The 26,902-nt window shown below is 45.0% G+C and overlaps 1 protein-coding gene across 3 annotated transcripts in view; it reads right to left on the reverse strand.

Moving 5' to 3' along the window:
* ABR (ABR activator of RhoGEF and GTPase) overlaps window positions 1–26,902 on the reverse strand; it is a 381,876-nt gene that overhangs the window by 185,165 nt on the left and 169,809 nt on the right. Inside the window, exon 1 of one of the 3 annotated variants that reach the window (XM_040423383.1) lies at window positions 12,184–12,749. The exons of the other annotated variants lie outside the window; for them this stretch is intronic. Coding sequence (XP_040279317.1) covers window positions 12,184–12,351 — 168 coding nt within the window. The 5' untranslated portion in view covers window positions 12,352–12,749. Of the gene's footprint in view, window positions 1–12,183; window positions 12,750–26,902 lie in introns of those variants that run through there. 3 annotated transcript variants of the gene reach the window in all.

Raw genomic sequence — 26,902 nt, forward strand, 5'->3', positions numbered from 1 at the left:
TGAGGAAAATATATTAATATATGCATTATTTTTCTATCAGTGTTCCTTTTTCTATTTTTATGAAGCCACGTCTCCCTGCTCGGCCAGCCTCATCAAGATGGCACTCCCATCCACAAGATGGCTGCAAATGGTGGTCTTGTGGTGGACACATTATTCAGCCTCCTCTACTGTGCCTGCGCTATTGTCCTGTGCACGGTGTGTTACTGCAGTGGAGGGTGTATGACATGTCTGAATACATGCCCCTCCATCTGTTGCCACCTTATGGCTGGGAGCCCCATCCCGGAGGGACAGAAGGATGACTGAGGAAGCGCGACTTCACCAATACAGTATTTTTTTTGTCTTTACAGTGATACCTCAAGATACAATGGCCTCAGGATACAATATTTTCAACATACAATGGTCTTGTCTGACCCATCATAAGTTGAAACTAGACTCAAGATACAATTCCTCAGACTGAGATCCAACCAATCAAGGTCACTTCTCTGGTAAAATAGCTGTAGTAGTTGCTAATTAGCAGCTATTCCTGACTGTTATATGTAAGGACGTGTTGTATCTGTCTTAGTTATCTGCTTATTTTTCTTAAATCTTCTTATACTCTTATCTTGGATGACATTTTGGGGCTTTGGCACCAATTACTCAACTTACAATGGTTTCAACATACAATGGTCGTCCAGGAACCAATTAGTATTGTATCTTGATGGACCACTGTATACTGAGAACCTAAAGACTATGGGCACTTTGGAGGCATTTTATTTTATTATTGCATTCTACTTAACTTTAGGCTAGAAGTTAACAGATTTTCTCCTACAGCTTTCTGTTTCAGCGCATTTGAAGACTGGCAAGCTTCCTACTGCATCCGCCAGAGAGATGCGCTAATGGTCAGATTTGTAGCTCATAAACACTCATTATAGCTCAACTCTTATCGGTTTGATTACGGATTCGATGAAAAGCAGGGATACCGCAAGTCTTTGTAATAAAGACTAATTGAAAAAAGTATTTTTTGCCCAAAATGAGCAGAATACAATAACAAAAAGAAAGCTATCCCCAGGACTGACCTATAGAGATGATTAAATATCCTTCCTGTGCATCCTCCAATCATTTCTAAACTGTCTTTGGCTATGTTCAAAAGTATTCATGTAAAAAAAAAAAAACGTTGAAACTCTCTTATGAAGTCATTGGGGCGTTCTGCCTGAGGGGAGTCATGGGTCATTTCCCCGTTCTCGCGCCCATTTCGCTCTCCAAGACCCTCTGCCTCTCCCACACCGGCCCTTTGCTTCCTGACGTCAGTGCCGGCCGAGCGGAATCTCTATGCGATGCCGCAACGCAAGCATGCGCAGTGAGCACTTCTAGCCGAGGTGTATACACCTGCACATGGCCGCATCATGGCAGGAAGTCTTCTGGCTCGAGATTTCATTTGGCCGGCCATTACATCAGGAAGCAAAGGGGCAGTGTGGGAGAAGCAGAGGGGAGGTCTTGGAGAACGAGATGGGCGTGAGAGCGGAGGGACGGCCCGTGACTCCATGAGGAACCTTGTCATGACGTCAGAGATATTTTCAAAGTTGTTTTTTAACATGAATATAATACTTTTGAGCATAGCCAAAGACAGTTTAGGAATGACTGGAGGATGCACAGTAAGAATATTTAATAATTTCTATATGTGAATCCTGATGACAGGTTCCCTTTAAATAAAAAATTATGAAAACTAAGAAACTGTATATTACATGTGTATCGTGTAATTTAGAAGTCGCTGAAGCTGTATTTTATGCTGTATACTTTACTGCATAATAATTACTAGCTTAATATTATGACAATATTTTGTGTGTACACACAAAATAAATATAGACTGATCCGTAGACAAAAAAACATTGCAGCAGTTCGGACTGTTCTCTGCCTCTTCCATTAGGATTAGGAACTAGGTAGCCCAGAATGAACACACCTAAAAATGGAAGGTGAATGTCTGGGGAAAGCAATGCTGTATTTGTTGCTATAGTTTACATGGGGCACTGGGAAACATCAAATAGTTATACAATATTATATAAATTATTTCAAGCACAGTATAATAACTGGGGAAAACTGCCTGTAAAATTCAACCAAAGAAGAGGGAACTGGACACGACTTGTACTGACAACCAGTTCCTACAGGCTCGTCAATTGTGAAAAAGCACTGCCAAACCATCCTCCTCTAGCATGTTAGGACTACAAAGAGACAACTCATGCAGGAAGAGGACACGGAAGAGTATGAAATTTGCCACAAGGACCAAAAGTTCTATACGGCAGGGACACAAAGTGTCCATATTCATGTGGACATTACCACCTACTTAACAAGTACACCCCATCATGCCAACAGTACTTCCTAATGGCAGTGCTGCCTATCAGGAGGATAATGCTCCTGCCAAGCTGAAAAAACTGTTCAGAAATGTCTTGAGGAGCATGACAAAGAGTTCAAGGTGTTGACTAGGCCTCAAAATCATTCCGACCTCAAACTGTGGGATGTGGTAGACAACAAAGCCAATCCATGGAGGCCCCCAACTCCGTTTACAGGACCTGCTGCCAACATCTTCTTAATGCCAGATAGCACAAGACGCCCTCAGAGGTCTTGTGGTGTCCATGCCTCCAAGGGTCAGAGCTGTTCCGGTGTCCAGAGGGAGAACAAAACAATATTAGGCAGGTATTTGGATTTGGCTAAAAACAGTCGCCCTCTCCCCAAATAGGTTTGTTTCGTCATTCATATAATGTCGCTTCTCGGAGAGAAAACCTCTGATGAGGTGCCATACGGCAACACACAAAGTGGTTGTGTGGTGAACATCAAAAAGGAGTTTTTTTCTTCCAGCTTTTGGAAATTTCAATAAGATAATATACTGTATGGAGGATGCTATCAGAATAAGCATGCATTTAACTAGAGGTGTAGACATGTTTCCTTCAGGTTATAGATACAGGGGCCGGCAAGCGGCCGTGAGGCAGACATCTTTGATGGAGAGTTCTTTTACTTGACTGAACGTTGGGCGCACATTTGGGGTGACAAAGGTTCATGGGAGGGGGGAGGTGGGTGGGAGAAAATGAAAGTTGGGAAATATTATCTTATAACATATATGACACTATTGTATGTGTATCTGGAAATGACATTTGTACCTGCTAAGTGTCTTTTTACATCTGTATGCTGCTAATTGATGTTTCCCTGAATAAAAAATAAAAAGAATAAGAGTGCATTCACACAACCATGTCATTTGCTGTCCGCAAGACGAGGATCCGCAAAAAAACATGGATGACATTTGCTGTCTCGTTGTAACAGTGCTTATTGTTGATGGCAAAAGAATAAAGACATATATCTTTTTTGCAGGACGGCGGAATGGACATTCAGATCTGCATTTTTTGACATCCCATTGAAATGATTGGGTTCGCATCCAATCCACAAAAAATGCAGATCGGAAGCAGGGCAAAACTAGGCATATGTGAATGGGGCATGATAAAGAAAAATTATACTCGGCCTCCCACACCGTCCTCATTGTGGGTCTGTCCTACCCTGTGGGATTTGTTTCCCCGACTCTAATGGTGACGTACCCATACACCACTCGTGACTGCTGCAGCCAATCAAGGTTCCCATATACCACACGTGACTGCTGCAACCAATTGACGTGCCCATATACCACACATGACTGCTGCAGCCAATCAAGGTGCCCATATACCACACGTGACTGCTGCAACCAATTGACGTGCCCATATACCACACGACTGCTGCAACCAATCAAGGTGCCCATATACCACACGTGACTGCTGCAACCAATCAAGATGCCCATATACCACACGTGACTGCTGCAACCAATCAAGATGCCCATATACCACACGTGACTGCTGCAACCAATCAAGATGCCCATATATACAACACGTGACTGCTGCAACCAATCAAGATGCCCATATACCACACGTGACTGCTGCAACCAATCAAGGTGCCCATATACCACACGTGACTGCTGCAACCAATCGACATGCTCAAATACTACACATGACTGTTGCAGCCAATCACTAGTCTCAGCAGACTTATGCCATATCCACTGAGGCCAAGGAGTGGCCAAAATATTACCTTACAGCTGCAGAGGTGAAAGGATAGGAAAGGGGATTCTGGAACAGAGGAGGGTTCAGGACAGTGAGAATGTCTTTTTTTAGTTATTCTAATAACACCCCTATCTTTAAAAAAATAAAAATAGAAAAGTGGACAACCCCTTTAAGCTATAATAGCAGCACAGGTGTTGTGCTGTCTTTTACACTGAGGCCTGGATATGTATTAACACCATAAATCATTCTGAGATACAAAAAAGAGAAAAAAAAAACAAGCTGGAGGCAAAGCAAATAAAGCATCTAATGAAATGCCACAAATGTGCAATATTCGTCTTTGTTCGATAGAATTCAGGGTCACAAAGATCAAAGCGTAGCACGGGCAATATTCTCATCTCCGGGTGTAGTGGATGAATGAGGTCTTATTATAGATGGGGGGAGCGATGGCTCTTTGTATAGGGAACTTGCCTTCTTACAGTCACGTAGCCATCACCAGATGTAGTACAATGGGCGCTTCATGTGTAGCTCCATCGTTTAGTGTGAGACTATAATTTGCAGACCCCCTCCCCTAATTCAAATGAACTCGATGCAAAACACTAATTCCAGACTGTGCTGCCAGCAGCCATCCTATTTTTAAGGCCTTTATTTGAATTGCATGTACAAATATTCAAATGAACGGTTCAAGAAGGGGCTGCGGAGGACAGGATTACTGGCATGGCGGAAAGTGAAGTGAAACAAGGGCACGGAGGGCGTCTGAACATAAAGGAGCCTGTGTTCTGGAGGAACATCACCGCAGTCTGCTACCTGTCCCGTACACACGTGGAAAGTTTGCATGGCTCCTCAAAATGACTAAGGCGTGAGGGAGGCAAACAGAACGGCCATTGTTTGTCTACTGACTGAAGTGCTGGCAGGTCAATGAGAATATTACAGAGGGCTACGCCATTTTCTACAGAAAGCCTTAAAGTTTGGCAGGGCAGTGTGAATACAAGGCAGGTTTTGCATGGTCAACCGCACTATGTATAAAGGAATGCTTAGGAGAGAGAAGCCCTACAGCGCCTCCAGATGACTGCAGACAGACCAATACAGAAATACATTGTGCAATGTTAGACGGGGTAATACAGAACTATGGAGGCACCATATGGCGGTATACAGAATATAGCATTCAGTTTTTAAAAAAATAACTGAAAGGGGTTTTTCAGAGATTTTGATATTGAGGACTAGGGATGAGCGAACCCAAACTGCAAAGTTTGGGTTCGTATCGAACCTTGCGAGTTCGGGTACCCGGACCCGGACTTTTTCACTGAAGTCCGGGTTCGGTGTTCAGGTGATTTTATTATTTTCATGCATTATAACATGGTTATAGCAGAAAATTATAATTTCTTTTAAAACAGGATGCAAAAGAATATGGCAATTTATGGATTAAAAAAAAAAAAAAACTCACCTCATCCACTTGATCGTGCTGCCGCAGTGTCTTCTATCCTCTTTCAGCAGAACCTGCGATGACGTCACCGCGCTCACTGATGTCATCGCAGGTCCTTTGACAGGTCCTGCTGAATGACGATAGAAGGACCTGCGGCAGCGCAATCAAGTGGATGAGGTGAGGGCTTTTTTTTTAACCCCTAAATTGCCATATTCTTTTCAATTCTGTCTTAAGAATGCTATTATTTTCCGCTATAACCATGTTATAATGGAAAATAATAACGTGAAGTTCAGGTCACCACTGACTTCAATGGTATTCGCGGTCAAGTTCGGGTCCCAAACCCAAACTTTGACCTGAAGTCCGGCTGAACCCGGCGAACTCGAGCTTCCATGGGTTCGCTCATCCATATTGATGGATCCTCCGGATAGGTCATCATTATCAAATCATCTGGGGTCCGACACCCGGGACTCGATTGGAGGCCACATCCATTGGATAACGGCTGTGCTTGGTAATGCAGTCCAACCCCTTTCTGAAATCACTGGTCTTCAAACAGCTGATCGTCGGGGGTCCTGGGTGTCAGACCACCGGCAATCTAATATTAATGACCTATCCTGAGACCAGCTAATCTACCCTACGTTTTTTTTGTAAATGAGATTCAGTTCATTTCAAATAAATGGTACTGTAGTAAAAAAGTGAAGTAGACATATGAGGTTCGACACCACGCAAAAGTGTTGTGCAGCCAGTTCCCCATTATCTGCCTCTAGGCTGCACGAGAGACAGGAAGCAAAATCATGACCGGTTTCATCATCCTAACTCTGTATTTCATTTCAAAATTAGAAAAATGTTGCACATCGTACGGTCCCATTACTGTCTGCAGAAGGAGGTCCAACGTGGACACTGAATGAGTCCAGATGTTTACAGTGGCTCTACCGACTACCACCTATGGTATTGGTGCTCACTCCTCGACCCACCCGCTGCCGATTTACCCAGTAAATTGAAAGTAATTGAGTGGAGGGCACTCTTATCTGTTGTTGTACAGAATGTTCCAGTTAGATTTATATAATGTTTGTTTATTATCAAACGATTATAGCTGGGTACATGTAAATGAAAAATTAATAAAAATACATAAAAACAAAAACATAAAAAACAAATTGGGTTTATCATAAACAATGGTGATCCAAAACTGCACGATCTGAGGAGATTGTGGGGTACGGGATCAACATGTAAATGACACCACGAACCCCTAATAGTGTGCAGCACTTGAGGAATAAATCTATTGCTGAATCAAGTGGTTGTAAGCAATCAGATATGAAACTTCAATATATTGTGTGGATTGGTCAGTCTGACCACATTGATTGAGTAGCACGCAAAACCATATACACATGAGATACCAAAACCATAAGAGGATAGTCAGTCATACGGCACACGTAAACTGATGGCACAGTGAGTGATACTGATGAATATAATCACCACATAGTTTCATCGATATACGATATGACTGATCTATATATAGAATTGCATCATTGTACATATACCGCTCAATAGATATTAGATATTATATGGAAAGCATTAGATTAGTCCCAAAGTCATTGAATAGACTCCTATATTGATGCAATGTTCACCGCACTATCAAAATAGTTGTTTGTAGCAATGCATAAATCACTGATGTAATCGTGACAAATTCGCAACTAAATGTCCAATGTTGCTTCTATAGTGCTTGGTGAAAACAGTCCGCTGGTACTAATAGGGTATAGGAATAAATGTCCCCTCTATATCATCACGGTGTTGCTTATACGCTTAGAATGGCTGTTCCCAAGAAACATATAGAAGTATCAAACTGGTGGTTACATTACCGCTCCATTGTGGGCACGGCATCGCTTCAACTAGTGCGCAGAATCTCGGTCAGACCGAAGGATGACGCAAGGGAATAGGAGGGCGGGCATAAGCAGAGGCTGGGGAGGAGTAACAATGAAATGAGGCAGAGCAGCCTGAGCTCCCACACAGGGAACGCCGCCCCCTGGGCACCTACACAGGGAACACCGCCCCCTGGGCACCTACACAGGGAACGCCGCCCCCTGGGTACCTACACAGGGAACGCCGCCCCCTGGGCACCTACACAGGGAACGCCGCCCCCTGGGCACCTACACAGGGAACGCCGCCCCCTGGGCACCTACACAGGAAACGCCGCCCCCTGGGCACCTACACAGGGAACGCCGCCCCCTGGGCACCTACACAGGGAACGCCGCCCCCTGGGCACCTACACAGGGAACGCCGCCCCCTGGGCACCTACACAGGGAACGCCGCCCCCTGGGCACCTACACAGGGAACGCCGCCCCCTGGGCACCTACGCACTTGCGAGTGCTAATTTGCATATGAATTAAACATTGTTTTTCCAGCGTCTGCAAGTGTAAAGAAAATAACAAAGGTACCGTTACATTCATGTATAGGTGTGCGATAGGACAATGTAAGCACTGCATATGGCCATATGGAGGTGACAGACTGCCTTTAAAGGGGTTGTCTCTAGGGATGAGCGAACTTCTGTTTTCAAGTTCAGCGTTATCTAAGAGTTCAGTTATGGATTCCGCTCCCTCGGACCATAACTTATGGTAGCGGAATCCATAACGGAATTCTTAGATAACCCGAACCGGAACCTTGTACGCCGAACTTAAAAACAGAAGTTCGCTCATCCCTCGTCTCACTTCAGCAAATGGCATTTATGGCAGTTTAGGTACGTGGTTTCAGCACTGAAGCTTGTGGAAAAAGCTAATCGACAGGAATGCCGGAAGTCGGACCCCTGCCGATCAGATAGGCCATCAATAGTTAAGTTCCCGGAAAACTTCTTTAATTTGGTGAGCTCTGCGGACAATCTGATGTTTGTAGTGGTCACACAATTAGGAATAAAGGAGGTGGGTGGGTGTGGGTGGGTGTGGGTGGGTGTGGGTGGGTGGGATATGAGGTTTATGTTGGGGTAGTGTTTTTTTTCCACCTTTTTGTATTTTGTGTATCTTTGTAGGTTATAAAAAACCTTTAATAAACAGATCTGATAAAAAAAAAAGAATAAAGGAGTCACTATGTCTTAGATCATTGCTGGACATGTTATTCTTCCCAACCCTCTCATTAAATGCACACTCAGAGAACAAATGACCAGGCCCGATCCTTCATACCCCTGACATCTGCCTCCTGGGAGGGTCAGGAGGCCTCCATACATATTAGGTGTTTGGTGGGTTCAGCCAATATTCACATAATGTTTATGGCGCGCATTAGAGAATTCACAAGTTTGCTGAAATGATCGGAAACAGTCAAGGAATTACAAACTGATATAATCATAACTTGCTGAGAAAATCCATGAGCTTTATGTGAATGGGGTCAGTAGAAAGTCTATGGGAAATCAAATGTAATTTTATTTCTAAGTACATTGTAAAGAAATGTAAAAAAAATATATATATAAATGTATGTGCAAAATCAAGTACTTCCAATCATCCATGTTGGCACAGACCACACTCATCTCACAAATTTAAAACTATTTTTTACTTATATTTTAAGGACTCCCCCCCCCCCCCTCCTTTTTGTGGGTGAGCAGCAGCTCCATCTCCCAGGATGCATTGCAGTTAGCTCTTCATACTACCTTATATATAACCCCAAATATACTTCTAGTATGTAATGCCCTCACAAGGTCCTTCTCTATTGTCTAGAGCAGGGATCAGCAACCTTCGGCGTTCCAGCTGCTGTGAAACTACAACTCCCAGCATGCAAACATGCTCGGCTGTTTTCACAAGTCCCATAGGCGTGAATGGAGCATTCTGGGAGCTGTAGTTCCAGTACATCTGGAGTGCCAGAGGTTGCTGATCCATGATCTAGAGAGAGATATCTCTATATATTTCTATGAATTTAGAAGTTGGCTGGTGTCTCGGCTGCTTCTCTATGAGATCACTACACCAGCAATGACGGAAGGGAGCTGGGAAGCTACTGACCATGTTAGCCCACCTCTAAACGCAGAAGATGGACCAGAAGAATAAACAGCAGGGGTGCTACAAGAGAGGACTAAATATGTGTATTGCACATATATTGTAATCGTACTTCATTTAAAAATGCCCCATTCATTACATGGCGATACTTTTCTTGGGATAACCCCTTTAATATGTATGGGAGGCAGAGCCCTGAAGGTAAAAGATGGAAACCTAGTGCCACGTCTTAAAATGAATAAAACTCTAGATCATTATCATTACGCCTAGCAGGCAGTCAGGTGGCAGCGAGTTATAGGATGGTGGGTGTATAACAGTGAAGTCATGGCTGCCTGCTTATTACGCCTGCAGTTATTAGATGAGCTAAACTGACCGGAAAAATGGAAGTCACATGTTGTGAACAGGAAGGAGAACAGGGGACGTCACATTAAACTGCTCTCTCTGAAACACCAAAACAAGCTGGATTTCATTCTAGTAAGCCATTTGCGAGCCTGTGGCGGCACTGAGATGATTTCATGAACAGGCCTGATAAATAATGCATTCAGAACGTTATATACTGGAGCCAATATTCAGGACGGTCTACACATGGAGGACTCCAACATCTCCAGCCACAGCCTTTTAGAAGTGCAGACGGTAAATGCTCACATGCTTTAGGCTACGATACACGGGGGAGTTACAGAGGCATTCAATAAAACAGCAACAACATTGTCCACATGCAGAATTCACTACAGATGCCACATGTGACAATGGACATGACATATTAAAGGGAACCTGTCATATGGATTTAGGCCCCCAAACCTGTTCTCCAGCACGGTAACAAGTTCACTATATTCTGTACTTAAATTCTGGGGCTCAGCGATGTCTCTCTGGCCGGATCCTTCATCACTAGCCATCGCCGCACGCCTCTAGAAGCAGTTGTAGTGCTCTCAGCTTCACCTGAGCATGCACTGGAGGTGGCTTGTGATGAGGAACCTGGCCTGTAGGACATGAGTCAAGCCAGAAGAGGGTCTGAAAAGCATGACTCTTTCAAGGATTGTCTCCACCTCCATGAGTCCTTACAGGTCATTTCAATATAGTATTCAAAGTTCTTTTTCTGCATTATACCAAATCTCCCAGAATATAGAAGATCACCACTGTGAACCTGTCCTGGATAACAGGCTGGTAGAAGTTTGTGGCCTAAATACGAGACCGGTTTTAAAAATTAAGGCTGCTTTGAGCCTTTACTATACCAATAGTGCTTCAAGGAGAAAATAAGGTTCTTCATAGAGGCCCCAGTTTGTGGCAAACAGTGCCTACAGGTCCTTAAAGGGGTTGTCCATTTTTTACTATTGATGACCTAAACTATCCTTAGGATAGGTCATCAATGTCAGATCAGTGGGGGTCCGACCCCCGGCATCCATGCCGATCAGCTGTTTGCAGAGTAGGCAGCTCTCATACCAGCGCTGCCTTCTCTGCTCTGTTTACCTGCTCGCCGCAGCATTTGCAGTGGTGAGCAGTGTGATTACAAGTATGGCGTCCCCATTCACTACTACCGTACGGCCACTGTAGTATTCACTTCAACAGACAAAGCTATCCCATAGAAGCGAATGGGGACGCCATACTTGTAATTATACCTGCTCACCACTGCAATTTTTGGAGGTGAGCAGGTCAACAGAGCAGAGAAGGCAGTGCTGGAATAAGTGCCAACTCTCTTCAAACAGCTGATCAGCAGGGGTGCTGGGTGTCCGTCCACCGCCGATCTGATATTGACGACTTATCCTAAGGCAAGGTCACCAACAGTAAAAAGTGGATAACCCCTTTAAGGACTTGTAGGCACAGTTTGCCAGAGATTGGGGCCTCTATGAGGAGAATTGGACCCCCGCCGATCTGATATTGATGACCTATCCTGAGGATAGGTCAACAGTAGTAAAAAGCAGACAACACCTTTTACTGCTGTACAAGGGCTGTGTGCGTGGGCACTTACTGTACCTGTGAGTTTAGTCACAAGGAATATATATTTTTTCCTCATCGATTAAGTCGAAAGCGTCTTACACTACACAATTTCAATCACACAATCAACATCTTGACAAGTGTTAGCGATCTTTATCAGCTTAAAGATATCAACAACAGGTTCATACGGCCAAGGGTATGATGATGAAATGGTATCTACAGTACACCGGCTGATAACACTGCCTCTGGTTTACTTATCTTGGCTTAGTTCACAAGAACTCCACCCATTTTGAGTGGCAATTACGCGATCGAATTACACTTTGCTTGCATGCACAGTCACAGCGAGGCTGGGTTACCGAATGCTAACATTTTCCTCCTCCTCCTCCTCCTCCTCCTCCTCACCTGGCTAAGGCTTGAATCAAAACCAAGCAGGTGTGACTGGTTATGCAGCCCAAAGGTGTCAGTCCGGGTGAAGGACATATACACAGGTGCAGAACATGATCTGGTTATGTACACTGTATTCAGTCCAAAGGGTTAAAAAACATCCACACTATCAAACAGCACAAAGTAAAAGTCACACTGCAGGACACATCTGACCATCTGTTGCTGTGCTGTCAGTACAGGTCAGAAGAAAGCAAAGGTTGTACGTCCAATCGTTGCAAATAGGAAAGGAGTATCTTAAACGTTAAAAGGCCTAAGTCGTCATACACAAGTCTCAAGAACCATAAAACATCTACAGAAAATCGTGCACAAAACATCACAAGATTCAAATTTCAAAGACACTTCTAAAATTTCTCAGCAACTTGACAGGTCTGAAACATACCTTAGGGGATTCTGGGAAAGACGTCGGCCCATCAGGACTGGTAGGGGTCTGACATTCCCCATCCTCTAAATAAAAAACATCTTCATCCTCAAGAACACGGTCAAGGAACCTAATTGCCTCTTCTTCCTCCTCCATTCCTAGTGTTGCAGATGGCGGATCGTTCTTCATAAAGTTCTATGCCCAATTTCTCCAAGCCAGTAGGACAGGCAGGTACAGGTCATGCTTGTCTGCTGCGGCACATCTTCCTTACAGATGCTAAATCTGCGAGGACCATAAGGACTGAACCCCCACCATCAAATAGCCATGGATCCTGTGAAAGCTAAGTGGACCTAGTCTCCATCATCTTAGGTCTGTTCTTCTAGTCTCCCACTGCTGTCGAAATTTCACTTCTACCAGAAAGATGAAAGGAGGGGGAGCCGGGGAATTTCTGACACTTCCTCAAACACTCTTCCTTCTTTTTTAATCCTCCTTGGCCTCCTTTTCGGTTAACCCTCCCCGGCACGCAGTTCAGGCTCTTGTGGAGATACCGGCTGTCTTGCTCATTGAACTTTCCCTGCTGGGTTTGAACTAGCTTCTCAGCACACAGGAAACGCTGTCTTGTTGGGCAGGCCTCTACAGGCGGGGCGGCTGCTGCTGTTCCTTCAGCTCTCAGTAACCCCTGACTTGCCACAGACCATTACTAGGGGATAAATGTCATAATGGACCTCATTGCTCTGCTGCACAGCGCTCATAGGCAGCAGGTAAAGGCCTCATGCACACAACTGTATCTGTTTTGTGGTCTGCAAACCGCGGATCCGCAAAATACGGACACCTTCTGTGCACAATCCGCTTTTTTTCCTCAGTCCCATTAAAAGAAATGGCTAAAGGACAATAACAGGACATGTTCTATAATTTACGGACTGGACTACGATCGTGTGCATGAGGCCACAGGACGGGGGCAAATAAAGGCCTGGATAGCTTAGCATAGTCACTAGTCTGCATCAGGATTCCTGTCGAAGAGGAAATAAATAAATACATGGAACGTCTTGAGCAATTACTTGACATAAATTAAGGAAGTACATAAATGGCCATTTCCTAATATTGCTATTAAGGGAATCACTCCCAATAGCAGAGGGAAGGAACCAAAACCAAACCAGGACGGTGATGAGGATGTATGGTAAATCCCACATCCAACATAGGGCTCATGCACACGGCCGTAGCTTGAGTCCGCATCCGATCCGCATTTTTGGGGTATCGGATGTGGACACATTCATCTAAATGGGGCTGCAAGTCTGTTCCGCGGCCCCACACAAAATATACTGTAGAACATGTCCTATCCTTGTCTGTTTCATTGACAAGGATAGGACATTTCTAAAGAATAGCAGCGTGCACTGGGCCGGTATCAGTGTTTTGCGAACCATAAAACACTTACGGCCGTGTGCATGAGCCCATATACAGTAGCCATCACTGAGGTGCAGGCTGGCATTTAGGCTTTATTCGGATAGTGCAGTAAAATGGTATTTTATGCATCAAATGTATAAATCATGTAGTAAAAAACAAAAACAAACAGAACACCATAATTTGACCACACTGTGCAAACGAACCCTAGTGGCGGTCTACAGATTGGATGCCGGGGTTATACTCTCTCAGGGAGGCCTCTCCTTAGGACTGGCCATCAATATCAGATCGATGTGGGGGCCAGTTCCTGAAACCCCCACAGATCAGCTGCTTGAAGGGGCTATGACGTTCTAGCAGACACCTTATCTGCCCCCCCCCCCCCCCCCATTATCTATTACCAGAAGCAGCTCTGTGCAGTTTGAAGTGGCTGTGCCCAGTCCTGCAGATCACTGCTCCATTCAAAATAATGAGACTGAGCTGCAATACCAGACACTGCCTATAAGCAAGAGTGGTGCTGTTACTGGAAGACAGAAGCTACGTTTTTATTATTTTACACACTCAACTTGACTTCTTCTGCTACATACAGAACACAAGTTTCCATCCTCCAAATTGCAGACTGGTTGCGGAATATGTCTATGACAATTTACAGTGTAATACATGTGGATAAGGCTTTCAACACTTCATATAATTTTTGTATTCTGAAGCATAACCGAGTAAGAACATTGAAGGGGTTGTGCAGCAGGTTATATATCCTCATCAATATCTGATAGGCGGGGGGTGAGGATAGGTCATCAATATCTGATAGGCGGGGGGTGAGGATAGGTCATCAATATCTGATAGGCGGGGGGTGAGGATAGGTCATCAATATCTGATAGGCGGGGGGTGAGGATAGGTCATCAATATCTGATAGGCGGGGGGTGAGGATAGGTCATCAATATCTGATAGGCGGGGGTGAGGATAGGTCATCAATATCTGATAGGCGGGGGTGAGGATAGGTCATCAATATCTGATAGGCGGGGGGTGAGGATAGGTCATCAATATCTGATAGGCGGGGGGTGAGGATAGGTCATCAATATCTGATAGGCGGGGGGTGAGGATAGGTCATCAATATCTGATAGGCGGGGGGTGAGGATAGGCCATTAATATGTGATAGGCGGGGGGTGAGGATAGGTCATCAACATAAAACCCCTGTACAACCCCTTTAATGACCGAGCCCATTTTTGTTTTTGCCTTTGCTATTTTTTACTTTCTACCTTCCTAACAACACAACATTTTACTTTTTTTTTTTTAAATAGCCATGTAAGGGCATATTTTTTGCGGTAAAAGTGACACCACTGCAGACTTACGTGATGGTAGCTGGCTGACAATGGCAGGACATATAATGTGCATTATGGCACCAAATCCAAATCTCCTTTCTCTAAGCGCCTGGAAATGATCCGGGTAGAGACAACGTGTGCAATGAAGGTGCCACTTGTGTCTGGATAGTGGCCATTGAAACTGTTGGTGCTCATCAGTAGATAAAACAATCCTCTCTACTGGTGGTCTGGCTGGGATGTCCGGAGCCTGTTTGCCCCTTTTGTGCGTGCTTCATGTAAGCAATGCTCCCAGTACCTCCTAACAGCTGGGTCACAATGGCCTAGATGGTGGGCAATTTGTCAAAGCAACCATTCTACTTCTCAGTCCAACAATGTTCCCCTCACAAAGTCTGTCAACTGGGCAGAATGGCCGAGTATATTGTAGAGATATGTCTAGCGTTCAACAAGAGGTACATAACCCAAAAGTAGCCTCTGAGAGCCTTTTATTAGAGCAGCGGGGCAGCATTTTTACGCCCTCTTGTGGCAAGACCCAGTGTCTAATCAGACCACACCTGTGACATAGCTGCATGCAGAGTTTTGCAACAATCTGACATTTCTATCTGGGTGCATTATTTTTTGTTGTATATGGGAACAGTGCTGTACATAATGAGATAAGAACCCATGAGCCGGATGCTATTTCTAGATGCTGAAAGGTTATGGCACAGGACTATTGATTTTTCTACAATAGGCGAGAAGGGAGAAAGGAGGCGTCGAGAAACATAAAGGTAGGAAGACTGTGACCCAGGGGGGATAGAGGGCTACAAAGTTGCCCAAGACTTTGCTATCATACACACTGCATGTCGTATGTGACTGTGACTTACGTGTGATTTAGGGTGCATTCACACGACCGTATAAACGGATCCGCATCCGTTCCGCAATTTTGCGGAACAGGTGTGGACTCATTCATTTCAATGGGGCCGCAAAAACACTTACGGTCATGTAAATGCACTCTTAGTTGTGGTTTTACAGCTCTAAAATAGTTGTACGACAAGATTGGGCGCAATTTTTCAGAGACTTGCTGTCATGCAACATGTCACTGTGTAGTCCTAACCTTAAAGGGATTGGCCCATCTGGGACATTAATGTCGTATGCCATCAATGTCAGATAGGTGCGAATCCCACCTATGGAACAAGGCCCCAAAAGTGAACAGAGAGCCGCCTCGCCTATTTCTGGGAGTCCCGTAGTGGTGAACGCAGGGGTGGCCATGCTTGTGCAGTGCTCTCTCCATTCACTGCTAGGGACTTCCGAAAATACCCAAGCGCACTCGCTCAGCTATTTTCAGAATTCTCATAGAGATGACTGGGCCAGCCCCTTTAATGCTGGGGCTACATGAAATCTTGGGCGCAACACTTGTCATGCGACAAAGGATAGCAGTACAGCCATAGAAATAAATAGGGGCGCAGCGCGTTCTCACAAGTTGCCTCAACTGCGACCACAGAATCGCAAATAATCCAAACCCGCTGGATTGTTTTCCAATTCTGGAATCACTGACGGAAATCACTGACCGAACACTGACTGTGTGAATAAGGGCTCATGCACACAAACCTATTTTCTTTCCGCGTCAGATCCGTTTTTTGTATTTTGCGGATCGTATGTGGAACCATTCATTTCAATAGGGCCGCAAAAAAAAACAAACGGAAGTTACTCCATGTGCATTCCATTTCCCTATGTCCGTTCCGCAAAAAAAATAGAACATGTCCTATTATTGTTTGCATAACAGACAAGGATTGGACTGTTCTATAAGGGGCCAGCTGTTCCGTTCCGCAAAATACGGAATGCACACAGATGTCATCCGTATTTTTTTGCGGTTCCATGTTTTGCAGACCGCAAAATATATCCGGTCGTGTGCATGAGCTGTAAGGTATAAGGCTCGCTTTACTGAGCCTGTCAGTGGAAGGCTGGGTTTTCTATTGAGTTCATAGCCCTGAAACACACAAAAAAATATATAAAAAATATCAGATTTTGCTGCAAATTCACCGGCGTTACATGTGGATTTTGGTGGGGATTTTACTTTGATGTGTGGCCAATCTGTGACGTAATAGGCAGACTGTGGTTTTAAAAATCTACATCATCCTCTCAAAACCCCTTTCACAAGCATTGTACTTTACATCTGAACGCAGCCTTAGGGCTCACATACACAGCTGGCTTAGGTCTGTTTTCCCTTAGTTTGGCTTTCTGGTCATTGATGGGAATGAGCCCTCCCATGCAGAGAATAGGAAAGCTTTCCGTGTTATACATTTTACTTCTTCAAAAATCCACTCCAGTTTCTCAAGAAAGAAAAAAAATGGAAGAAAAAAGAAACAAAAACGATTAGGCTTGTTTAGGAACAGTTAGCAATCCAACAAGACCCGCTTTACATTATATAACAGCATACCTTTCTGCCTCCACCACGATGGCGGATCACTGCATTAGTAAAGTTAAAGGACATCTGTCAGCAGATTTGTACCTATGACACTGGCTGACCTGTTACATGTGCACTTGGCAGCTGAAGGCATCTGTGTCGGTCCAATGTTCATATGTGTCCTGGCCCTGTCAAAGTGCAGAGGGAGTTCTCTAGGTGTAATGGCGACGCCCCCTTTGCTCCTAGAGGCTCATTTGCATATATTAAAACATTTTTCTCAGCAATGCGGGCACATATGAACATGGGACCAACACCGATGCCTTCAGCTGCCAAGTGCACATGTAACAGGTCAGCCAGTGTCATCGGTACAAATCTACTGACAGATGCCCTTTAAGTGTTACTACAGAAAATAAGCCCATATCCCGAATCGTCTTAAAGGGAATGATCATTTTTCTGAAACCTTTCTTTTCAATCGGCTTTTATTATTTGAATTCATGTTATTTTATTCTAGTTTCTTTCCACCATCGCTCCTGCTCTGAGCTGTGAACAGGAGTCCTAAAGATTTGCTTTACAGCGTACGCATTGACAAGAAGAATAAAAATCAAATCAGAAACAATCTGACTTCTAGGGCTGTTGTGAGCATGCTCAGTATCAGCTGACCTTTATGGGTGTTATGGGCATGCTCAGCTTCATTTGAGCTCTATGAGTGTTAGGGCTCATGCACACGACGGTATGTATTTTGCAGTCCGCAAATCACAGATTTTTTTTGCAGATCCATTGTAACAATGCCTGTCCTCGTCTGCAAAAAGGACAAGAATAGGACATGCTATATTTTTTTGCGAAACAAATTTGCGGACACACAGCAACAGAATGCACGTGGAGTGATTTCCGTTTTTTTGCGGCCCCATTAAGATGAATGGCTCCGAAAGAAACTGACAAAAAATACTTTAGTGTGCATGAACCCTTATGGGCATGCTCAGTATCAGCAAAGCCCTATGATTGTTATGGGCATGCTCAGTATCAGCAGAGCCCTATGATTGTTATGGGCATGCTCAGTATCAGCGGAGCCCTATGATTGTTATGGGCATGCTCAGTATCAGCGGAGCCCTATGATTGTTATGGGCATGCTCAGTATCAGCGGAGCCCTATGATTGTTATGGGCATGCTCAGTATCAGCAGAGCCCTATGATTGTTATGGGCATGCTCAGTATCAGCAGAGCCCTATGATTGTTATGGGCATGCTCAGTATCAGCAGAGCCCTATGATTGTTATGGGCATGCTCAGTATCAGCAGAGCCCTATGATTGTTATGGGCATGCTCAGTATCAGCAGAGCCCTATGATTGTTATGGGCATGCTCAGTATCAGCAGAGCCCTATGATTGTTATGGGCATGCTCAGTATCAGCAGAGCCCTATGATTGTTATGGGCATGCTCAGTATCAGCGGAGCCCTATGATTGTTATGGGCATGCTCAGTATCAGCGGAGCCCTATGATTGTTATGGGCATGCTCAGTATCAGCAGAGCCCTATGATTCTTATGGGCATGCTCAGTATCAGCAGAGCCCTATGATTGTTATAGGCATGCTCAGTATCAGCAGAGCCCTATGATTGTTATGGACATGCTCAGTATCAGCAGAGCCGTATGATTGTTATGGACATGCTCAGTATCAGCAGAGCCCTGATTGTTATGGGCATGCTCAGTATCAGCGGAGCCCTATGATTGTTATGGGCATGCTCAGTATCAGCAGAGCCCTATGATTGTTATGGGCATGCTCAGTATCAGCAGAGCCCTATGATTGTTATGGGCATGCTCAGTATCAGCGGAGCCCTATGATTGTTATGGGCATGCTCAGTATCAGCGGAGCCCTATGATTGTTATGGGCATGCTCAGTATCAGCAGAGCCCTATGATTGTTATAGGCATGCTCAGTATCAGCAGAGCCCTATGATTGTTATGGGCATGCTCAGTATCAGCAGAGCCCTATGATTGTTATGGGCATGCTCAGTATCAGCGGAGCCCTATGATTGTTATAGGCATGCTCAGTATCAGCAGAGCCCTATGATTGTTATGGACATGCTCAGTATCAGCAGAGCCCTATGATTGTTATGGGCATGCTCAGTATCAGCAGAGCCCTATGATTGTTATGGGCATGCTCAGTGTCAGCTGAGCTCTATGGGTGTTATGGGCATGCTCAGTATCAGCGGAGCCCTATGATTGTTATGGGCATGCTCAGTATCAGCGGAGCCCTATGATTGTTATGGGCATGCTCAGTATCAGCGGAGCCCTATGATTCTTATGGGCATGCTCAGTATCAGCAGAGCCCTATGATTCTTATGGGCATGCTCAGTATCAGCAGAGCCCTATGATTGTTATAGGCATGCTCAGTATCAGCAGAGCCGTATGATTGTTATGGGCATGCTCAGTGTCAGCTGAGCTCTATGGGTGTTATGGACATGCTCAGTATCAGCAGAGCCCTATGATTGTTATGGGCATGCTCAGTGTCAGCAGAGCCCTATGATTGTTATAGGCATGCTCAGTATCAGCAGAGCCCTATGATTGTTATGGGCATGCTCAGTATCAGCGGAGCCATTTACATCAGCTACTGTCAGAGGTGGATCTGGTGTTATCTGCCTCCAGTTTTATAACAGAGACCTTGCCTTTTACTGTAAACCTACCTGTCATGATAGATGAGAATACGGTTGGCCCTGACCTTAGAATACACAAGCAGAAAAGTGACAGCGGAAATATTTTGTGGGTGGTCAGTGGCCAGAGAGAAAACAGCAAAAAAATATTTTATATATAAAAGCACACTACAATAAAAATAAAAAATAAAATAAAAATAAAATACAGAACAGTAAAGTAAAAAGATTATATGAACAAGGGGCTTTTTCTGACAACAGGCTTCCTTCAAAACTGCTCCCCAGTGTATTTGGCAGATACAGTATATATTATTTTTTTTTGAACATATGACGTAAACATTTCAAACTGCTGCTAAAATCCACACCCTGGTGAAGTCAGGCGGACATCGTCAGAACGTTCGTGCCTGCATTTTAATATAGTTTTACTACATTTATAACTCAACTGACAAGAATCTACACCCACTAAATGAGCCTCACCGGACTACAAGTTCTTTTTAGCCCTCTTATTAAGAGACATAAGATTTACCAATTACTTATGTTAAAAAAATAAAATGTCCGCCTGACGAAGCGGAGCCAAGCGATGTCAATGGGGACGGATCCGTTTTTTTTCCCTGACACAATCTGGCACATCAGAAAACGGATCCGTCCCCCATTGACTTTCAATGGTGTTCAAGACGGATCCGTCATGGCTATAGAAGACCTAATAACAACTGGATCCGTTCATGGCGGTTGCAGACAGTTGCATTATGGTAACGGAAGTGTTTTTGCAGATCCATGACGGATCCGCCCAAAACGAGAGAGTGTGAAAGTAGCCTTAAAGGGAACCAGTCACCGGGGACCTCCCTATCCAGCTGCATAGACACATACTTGTGGTTCACCTAATTAAAAAGCAGTTTCTCTTTGATTCGTCCAAGGCTTCGTTCGCGAGTTAAGATACTTTTTCTTAACATTCAAATTAGGCCTTTAGTGCAAAGAGGGCGTCATCCTTGCTCTTATTGCATCGTAGCTCTGTTCCTTTTTGTAGCCAGTCCCCCACCTCACTGCCTTTTCCAATGCCTGGTCCTGTCAATCAAAGCAGCCCATCTGGACAAGGTATGTATGCTTCCTCTGAATGTAAGCATTTATTCATTGACAGCAAACTAATATTGAAAACAGTGAGGAATTAAAACGGTGTATATATGACAGTTTATGCAGCGTTTATATAAAAGAATCCTGCAAACAGTGCTACAGATCTCAGCTTCCCTGTGTAAGTATAAAGGTGGTCACAGACCTTAGACAGGTAGCCTTAAGTTCTAACAAATACTCATCCAGCCAACATCTACTCCTCCCCATGCACGCTCAGCGCAGCATACATGAAGGAAGGAAAACGCTGCCGCCAGACATCTCCACCACTGGCGACTTAGCTCCTGTGGGAACAAACCAAAATTCAACATGCCCGATCCGTTTTTCCCCTCAACATCTGCCATTGGACAAAACTTGGACACCTTCCTACACAATACGTGGTTAGGTAGTCCTGCCGTATATAGACAACTTAAAGGGGCTGTTCAGGGGTTTTATATTGATGACCTATCCTGAGGAATCTGACAGCTGCATTAATTTTTTTTAAAATACTTTTGATATGCCATAGCGACCTATGAAAGGTTTTGATTGGTGGGGGTCTGAGTGCTGGGACCCCCAACGATCACTAGAACGAGGAGACAAACGCACTCTCTCCTCGTCGCAGGAGCCGGAATCAAGACGGGACCATAGACTTTCTATTGAGCCTCTCTCTTGCAGCGAGGACAAAGACGCTTCTCTCCTCGTTCTAGCGCTTAGTGGGGGTCTCACCACTCAGACCACCACCGAACAAAACCATTGAGATGTCAATATGACATACCAAAGGTTCTGGAAAGCTCAGTGACACATTAAAATCCAAACTATGACATTATAAAAAGTGACTCCCTGGGGTTGCAGTTGCCCCAATATTTATTAGTAGGCACACCTTTCCATGTAGGGTAGTATTAGGTGACCCTCTCTTCTGAGTTCTATGTTATTTATGCTGTCCAGAGTATAGTAGGCCTTCAGCAGGACAGGGATCTTAACATACTTGTCTACATCTCTGCTCAGCAGACATGGAAGTACGCACCCGCCCTTATGGTGGAAAAATCAACAGCAGTGTATGAGCCAGACATGCTATTAATAGGCGGCATGAAGCCTACACAGATTGCTCATGTCCATAGTTAAATAGTAATATGGAACTGGAGACGTCCTTCCTCTCACAAGGCCCAAAAAACATGGACACGAGAAAAGTGAAAACAACAATATAATAAGCTGTAAAACTATCAGATACCATAGAGACCGAAAATACAGCTCCAGCCTAAAGTCTCTGTCACATGTCCGTGATGACATCCGTGGCAAGATTCCGTCGTAGTCAGTGGTTCATCCGTGAAGATGTCCATGAAGGATCCTTATTTGGTTTGTGTGGAAGTTTTTTGTCCCTTATGTGTCATCCGTATTCCATGTGCACTTTTAGGCCCCATTCACACGTCCGCAATTTCGTTCTGCATTTTGCGGAACAGAATTGCGGACCCATTCATTTCTACGATGTGCTGCCCAGATACGGAATTGCGGGCCCGCACTTCCAGGTCCGCAATTCTGTTCCCGAAAAAAATAGAACATGTCCTATTCTTGTCCGCAACTGCGGACAAAAATAGGCATATTCTATTAAAGCCGGCCACCAACGGTCTGTGTAAACCACCAACCAAATACAGATGCCATCCGTGTTGGGTCCCTGGTTTTCATGGACCCATAGATTACAATGTAACCACAGACAAAAATAAGGCATGCTGCTGTGGTGTCACCGTGGACCCAGGGTCCCTTGAGAGCCACTGATATGTTAACACGCACAAAGAAGTCAATGAATACGTGAGCGGCTTAAAGGGGTTGTCCGGGTTAAGAGCTGAACCCGGACATATCCCCGTTTTCACCCAGGAAGCCCATCCAAGAGAGTCGGTGATGTCACTGGGCTCACTGTTAGGCCTAGCTTTCCTCCGCCTACGTCACTGGATCTCCAATAAAAGCCTTTTCACTGGCGCGATGCAGTGCAGGGCATAGGAGAGCATCAGAGCATGAAATGCTCCGATGCTCATATCAGGGGGGCTGCCTGGGTGAAAATTGGGATATCTCCGGGTTCAGAGCTGAACCCTTTAAGGGCCTTTTCACACAGGCAGATGATCTAGCCAATTGGGAAGGAACAATTGTACAAATGCTTTTTCCGGATACTTGCCCTGTGTAGGGCCTCATGCACACGTCTATTTTTCATCCGTGTGCTACATGCACACCAACTCATTCATTACTATTGGCCCATGCACAACATCCAAATTTATTGTGGATCTGTGTAGCCATTCCACAAATTATAGAACATGTCCTATGCTTGTCAGTACTTCCGACGAGAAAAGCCCTTTCTTTTGCTGGGAGTGAGAAAAAAAAACGGAATGCACACGAAAGGTGTCCGTATTTTGCAGATCCATTGTTTGCAGACTGAAATAAGGACACGAGGCCTAAGGTTGCCTGCACACATTTAGGTTTTAAGAAGGTTTTCTGGTGTAGTTTTGAAGCCAAAACCAGGTGTGGATTCAAAAACAGGGGAAGTAGTATCTGTTCTTAAAGGGGTTGCCTGGTTTTCTATATTGATGACCTATCCTCACAATAGGGCACCAATATCAGATTGGTGGGAGTCCGACCCCCCCATAGAATTTCTATGCTACACTACTCGGCTATCTCTGGAACTCCCATAGAAATGAATGGAGTAGCCGTGTGCATGCCCGATAGGCTGCTCCATTCACTGTGGGGGGCTCCACGGGGTACGGGGCCCCAATTGTTGTGATCAATGTAGTAGGTGCCTCACCAATCTCAGTTATATAACTTTATACAACAAGGAATATCCCTTTAAAGGGTTTCTACCACCACATTTTGACCTAATTAGCTGTCGGACACTAGCGATCTGTTAGTGTCTGCTCTACCTAACCATGCTATTGTAATTCCTTTCTCTGCAGCGGTTACCCTAAAAAACGAACTTTTATTGGTATGCAAATGAGCCTCTAGGTGCTATGGGGGCGTCTTTTCAGCACCTAGAGGCTCCGTCCACTCACCATTTCTGCCGCCCAGCGCGCTCCAGCCCGCCCCTCTCCTCTAGATTGACGGCCGAATTCTCGCGCCTGCGCCATGTGCTTCTGTATTCGGCGCAGGCGCAGTGACCGTCTCCCTGCGCCGGCATCTTCACTGCGCCTGCGCCGATTACGGCGCAGGGAGCAGTCCAACAGTCACGGCGCAGGCGCGAGTAGGCTGTCAATCTAGAGGAGAGGGGCGGGCTGGAGCGCACTGGGCGGCAGAAATGGTGAGTGGACGGAGCCTCTAAGTGCTGAAAAGACGCCCCCATAGCACCTAGAGGCTCATTTGCATACCAATAAAACTACGTTTTTTAGGGTAACCGCTGCAGAGACCGGTATTACAATAGCATGGTTAGGTAGAGCAGACACTAGCAGATCGCTAGTGTCCGACAGCTAATTAGGTCAAAATGTGGTGGTAGAAACCCTTTAAAGGGATATTCCTTGTTGCATGAAGTTATATAACTGAGATTGGTGAGGCACCTACTACATTGATCACAACAATTGGGGCCCCGTACCCCGTGGAGCCCCCCACAGTGAATGGAGCAGCCTAATAAGTATTTATAGGAGGTTAGGAGTTCAGAGAGAAGGGCTATAGATGGAGCCAACAGAGCTGCTCTCTAATGGAGTCACTGTGAAGGGGGAAGCAACAGCCTGCTGAATGCGAAAGCTTATAAGTGTAGATTGTAAGCTCTTGCGGGCAGGGTCCTCTCCCCCTCTGTACCAGTCTATGTTACTATACACATTTTGCCACTGAATCAGAGCTGAAACCCACACCCAAAATCCTTAATCTGAACATACCCTAGGACCTCGTCCACATCTCCGGTCGACTAATTTTGCTGGAACAGCCTGCCAGAGTTTACTGGATCCGGCATTGCCGGACTCTACTGTGTGACTATAATAGCTGCGTTCTGCATGCCATGGCTTTTGTCTGGCTGACGGACAGCATTTATACTTGAATAGGCTACCAAAACAGCCTGCCGGATGTCCGACTACAACCTAAATGTGCCGGCTATCAGCCACCAAATGAGCACACGGATCATTTATGCAAGCATAGGGCTGAGTGTCCATGTTCAGGCTTTTTTATGCAGTGTTTGATGAGGACAGAAGAACATGTAAACCTAGCCTAAAGTCCTTTTAATCGAGTGCTGATCAGCGAGTCGGCAGGAACTCGTTATACACGGTCTGTAGAAGAAAAGTACTAATTAATCAGAAGACTCTTATCATTGCACAGAGCATAATGAGATTACTTACCGCCCCTTTATGTGGGTATCCTGCAGGACACCCATAAAATAACTACAGCCTCTACACCCACCCACTTGGATCATATAGTTACTTGCATCTTTTAGATTTACCGTACTTCCACTCTGAGAGTCACACCTTCGTCCTACCGTGTAGGTTACTGTCTGGCGCCACCCAGTGGTTCAACAGGCGCATGCAGTAGGAAACAAAAATAGCTCAGCTCCAGCTATGTGGGCAAAGAGTTGCTGTTGCTATGGTGACAATATGATAATGGCATTTGCACACTGATTGCCTTTGTAATGTAATCACTGCATGCGCCCCGCTTCTTTATCATCACTATGGAGGAGTCATAGCAACAAGACACAGCTGTCATCTGCCAAAGCAGACATGATCTGCACCCAGAGGAATACAATCCGGCAAGAACAAACCCCTATACCCATGTATACGTGCCATGTATTGTGGGAAGTTATGGAGTATGCTGCTATATCTCTGTAATAGACGCTCAGAACTTATGTAGGTGCACAACAACCTCGTCAGTGCAGTCTCAACTGACCGAAACCACGTTTCACACCCTTCATACCGCCAGTCTCCTCCTTCCATTTCTGCTTTCCTGTTTTGACCATGCCCGTCAAACCTGTGGTCACATGCAAATTTGGTGATCCTTCTCATAGCACTTGCATTGAGTTACACAAAGTGTTTTCAATAATGGTTTTCATTAAAGGATTTTTCCCATCAAAGGGGTTTACCAACTGTTTAACAGCTCATACCCGCAACCGTTTTTCCGGTCCGCAAAACACAGATACCGGCCGTGGCCATTCTGCATTTTGTGGAGCAGACTGTCCGGCACTGTATACAACTGTCCTATAGTTGTCTATAAAATGGACAAGAATAGGAAATGCTGTATTTTTTTTCGGGTGCCGCAGAACAGACATATTTTGCAGTCCTATTGAAATGAATGAGTCCGCATCCGACCGCCAAAAAATGAGGATCAGATGAGGGCAAAAAATAAGTTGGCGTGCATGAGCCCTAATACTGTTTACCGATCCTTAGGATAGGCCATCCGTATCTGCTCGGTGGGGGTCCAACTCCCAGCACCACTGCAGATCAGTTGTATGAAGAGGCTGCAGCGCTCCTCTTCCTAGGCCATGTGACATCACGTTCATTGGTCACATGGCCTAGGAGCAGCTCAGTCCTGTTCATGTGAATGGCCTGGACTGCAATACCAAGCACAGCCTCTATCCAATGGACAGCGCTGTTCTTGGTAAGCTGTGAGTGCCACAGCCTCTCCAAACTGGTAATTAGCAGAGGCCCTGGGTGTCAGACCCCAACAATCCCCTATCCTGATATCAAACACTCAGAAAAGCCCTTGAAGGGATAGCATATTGCTTGGAGGTCTGACCCTCACTGAAACAAAGACCTAAAAAATCCTTCGTTATAAATAATGCAAAATAGTATCATTAAACATATTTTATTATTAAAAGGGTTTTCTGAGATTTTACTACTGATAACCTATCCTCAGGATAGGTCCTCAGTATCTGATCAGTAGGGGTCCGACACCCGAGATCACCTGTTTGAGAAGGCGCCGGCGCTCCTGTGCTTTGTATTGCAGCTCAGTTCCAAA

This window comes from Bufo bufo, chromosome 3 (assembly GCF_905171765.1).
Source record: "Bufo bufo chromosome 3, aBufBuf1.1, whole genome shotgun sequence".
Lineage (NCBI taxonomy): Eukaryota > Metazoa > Chordata > Amphibia > Anura > Bufonidae > Bufo > Bufo bufo.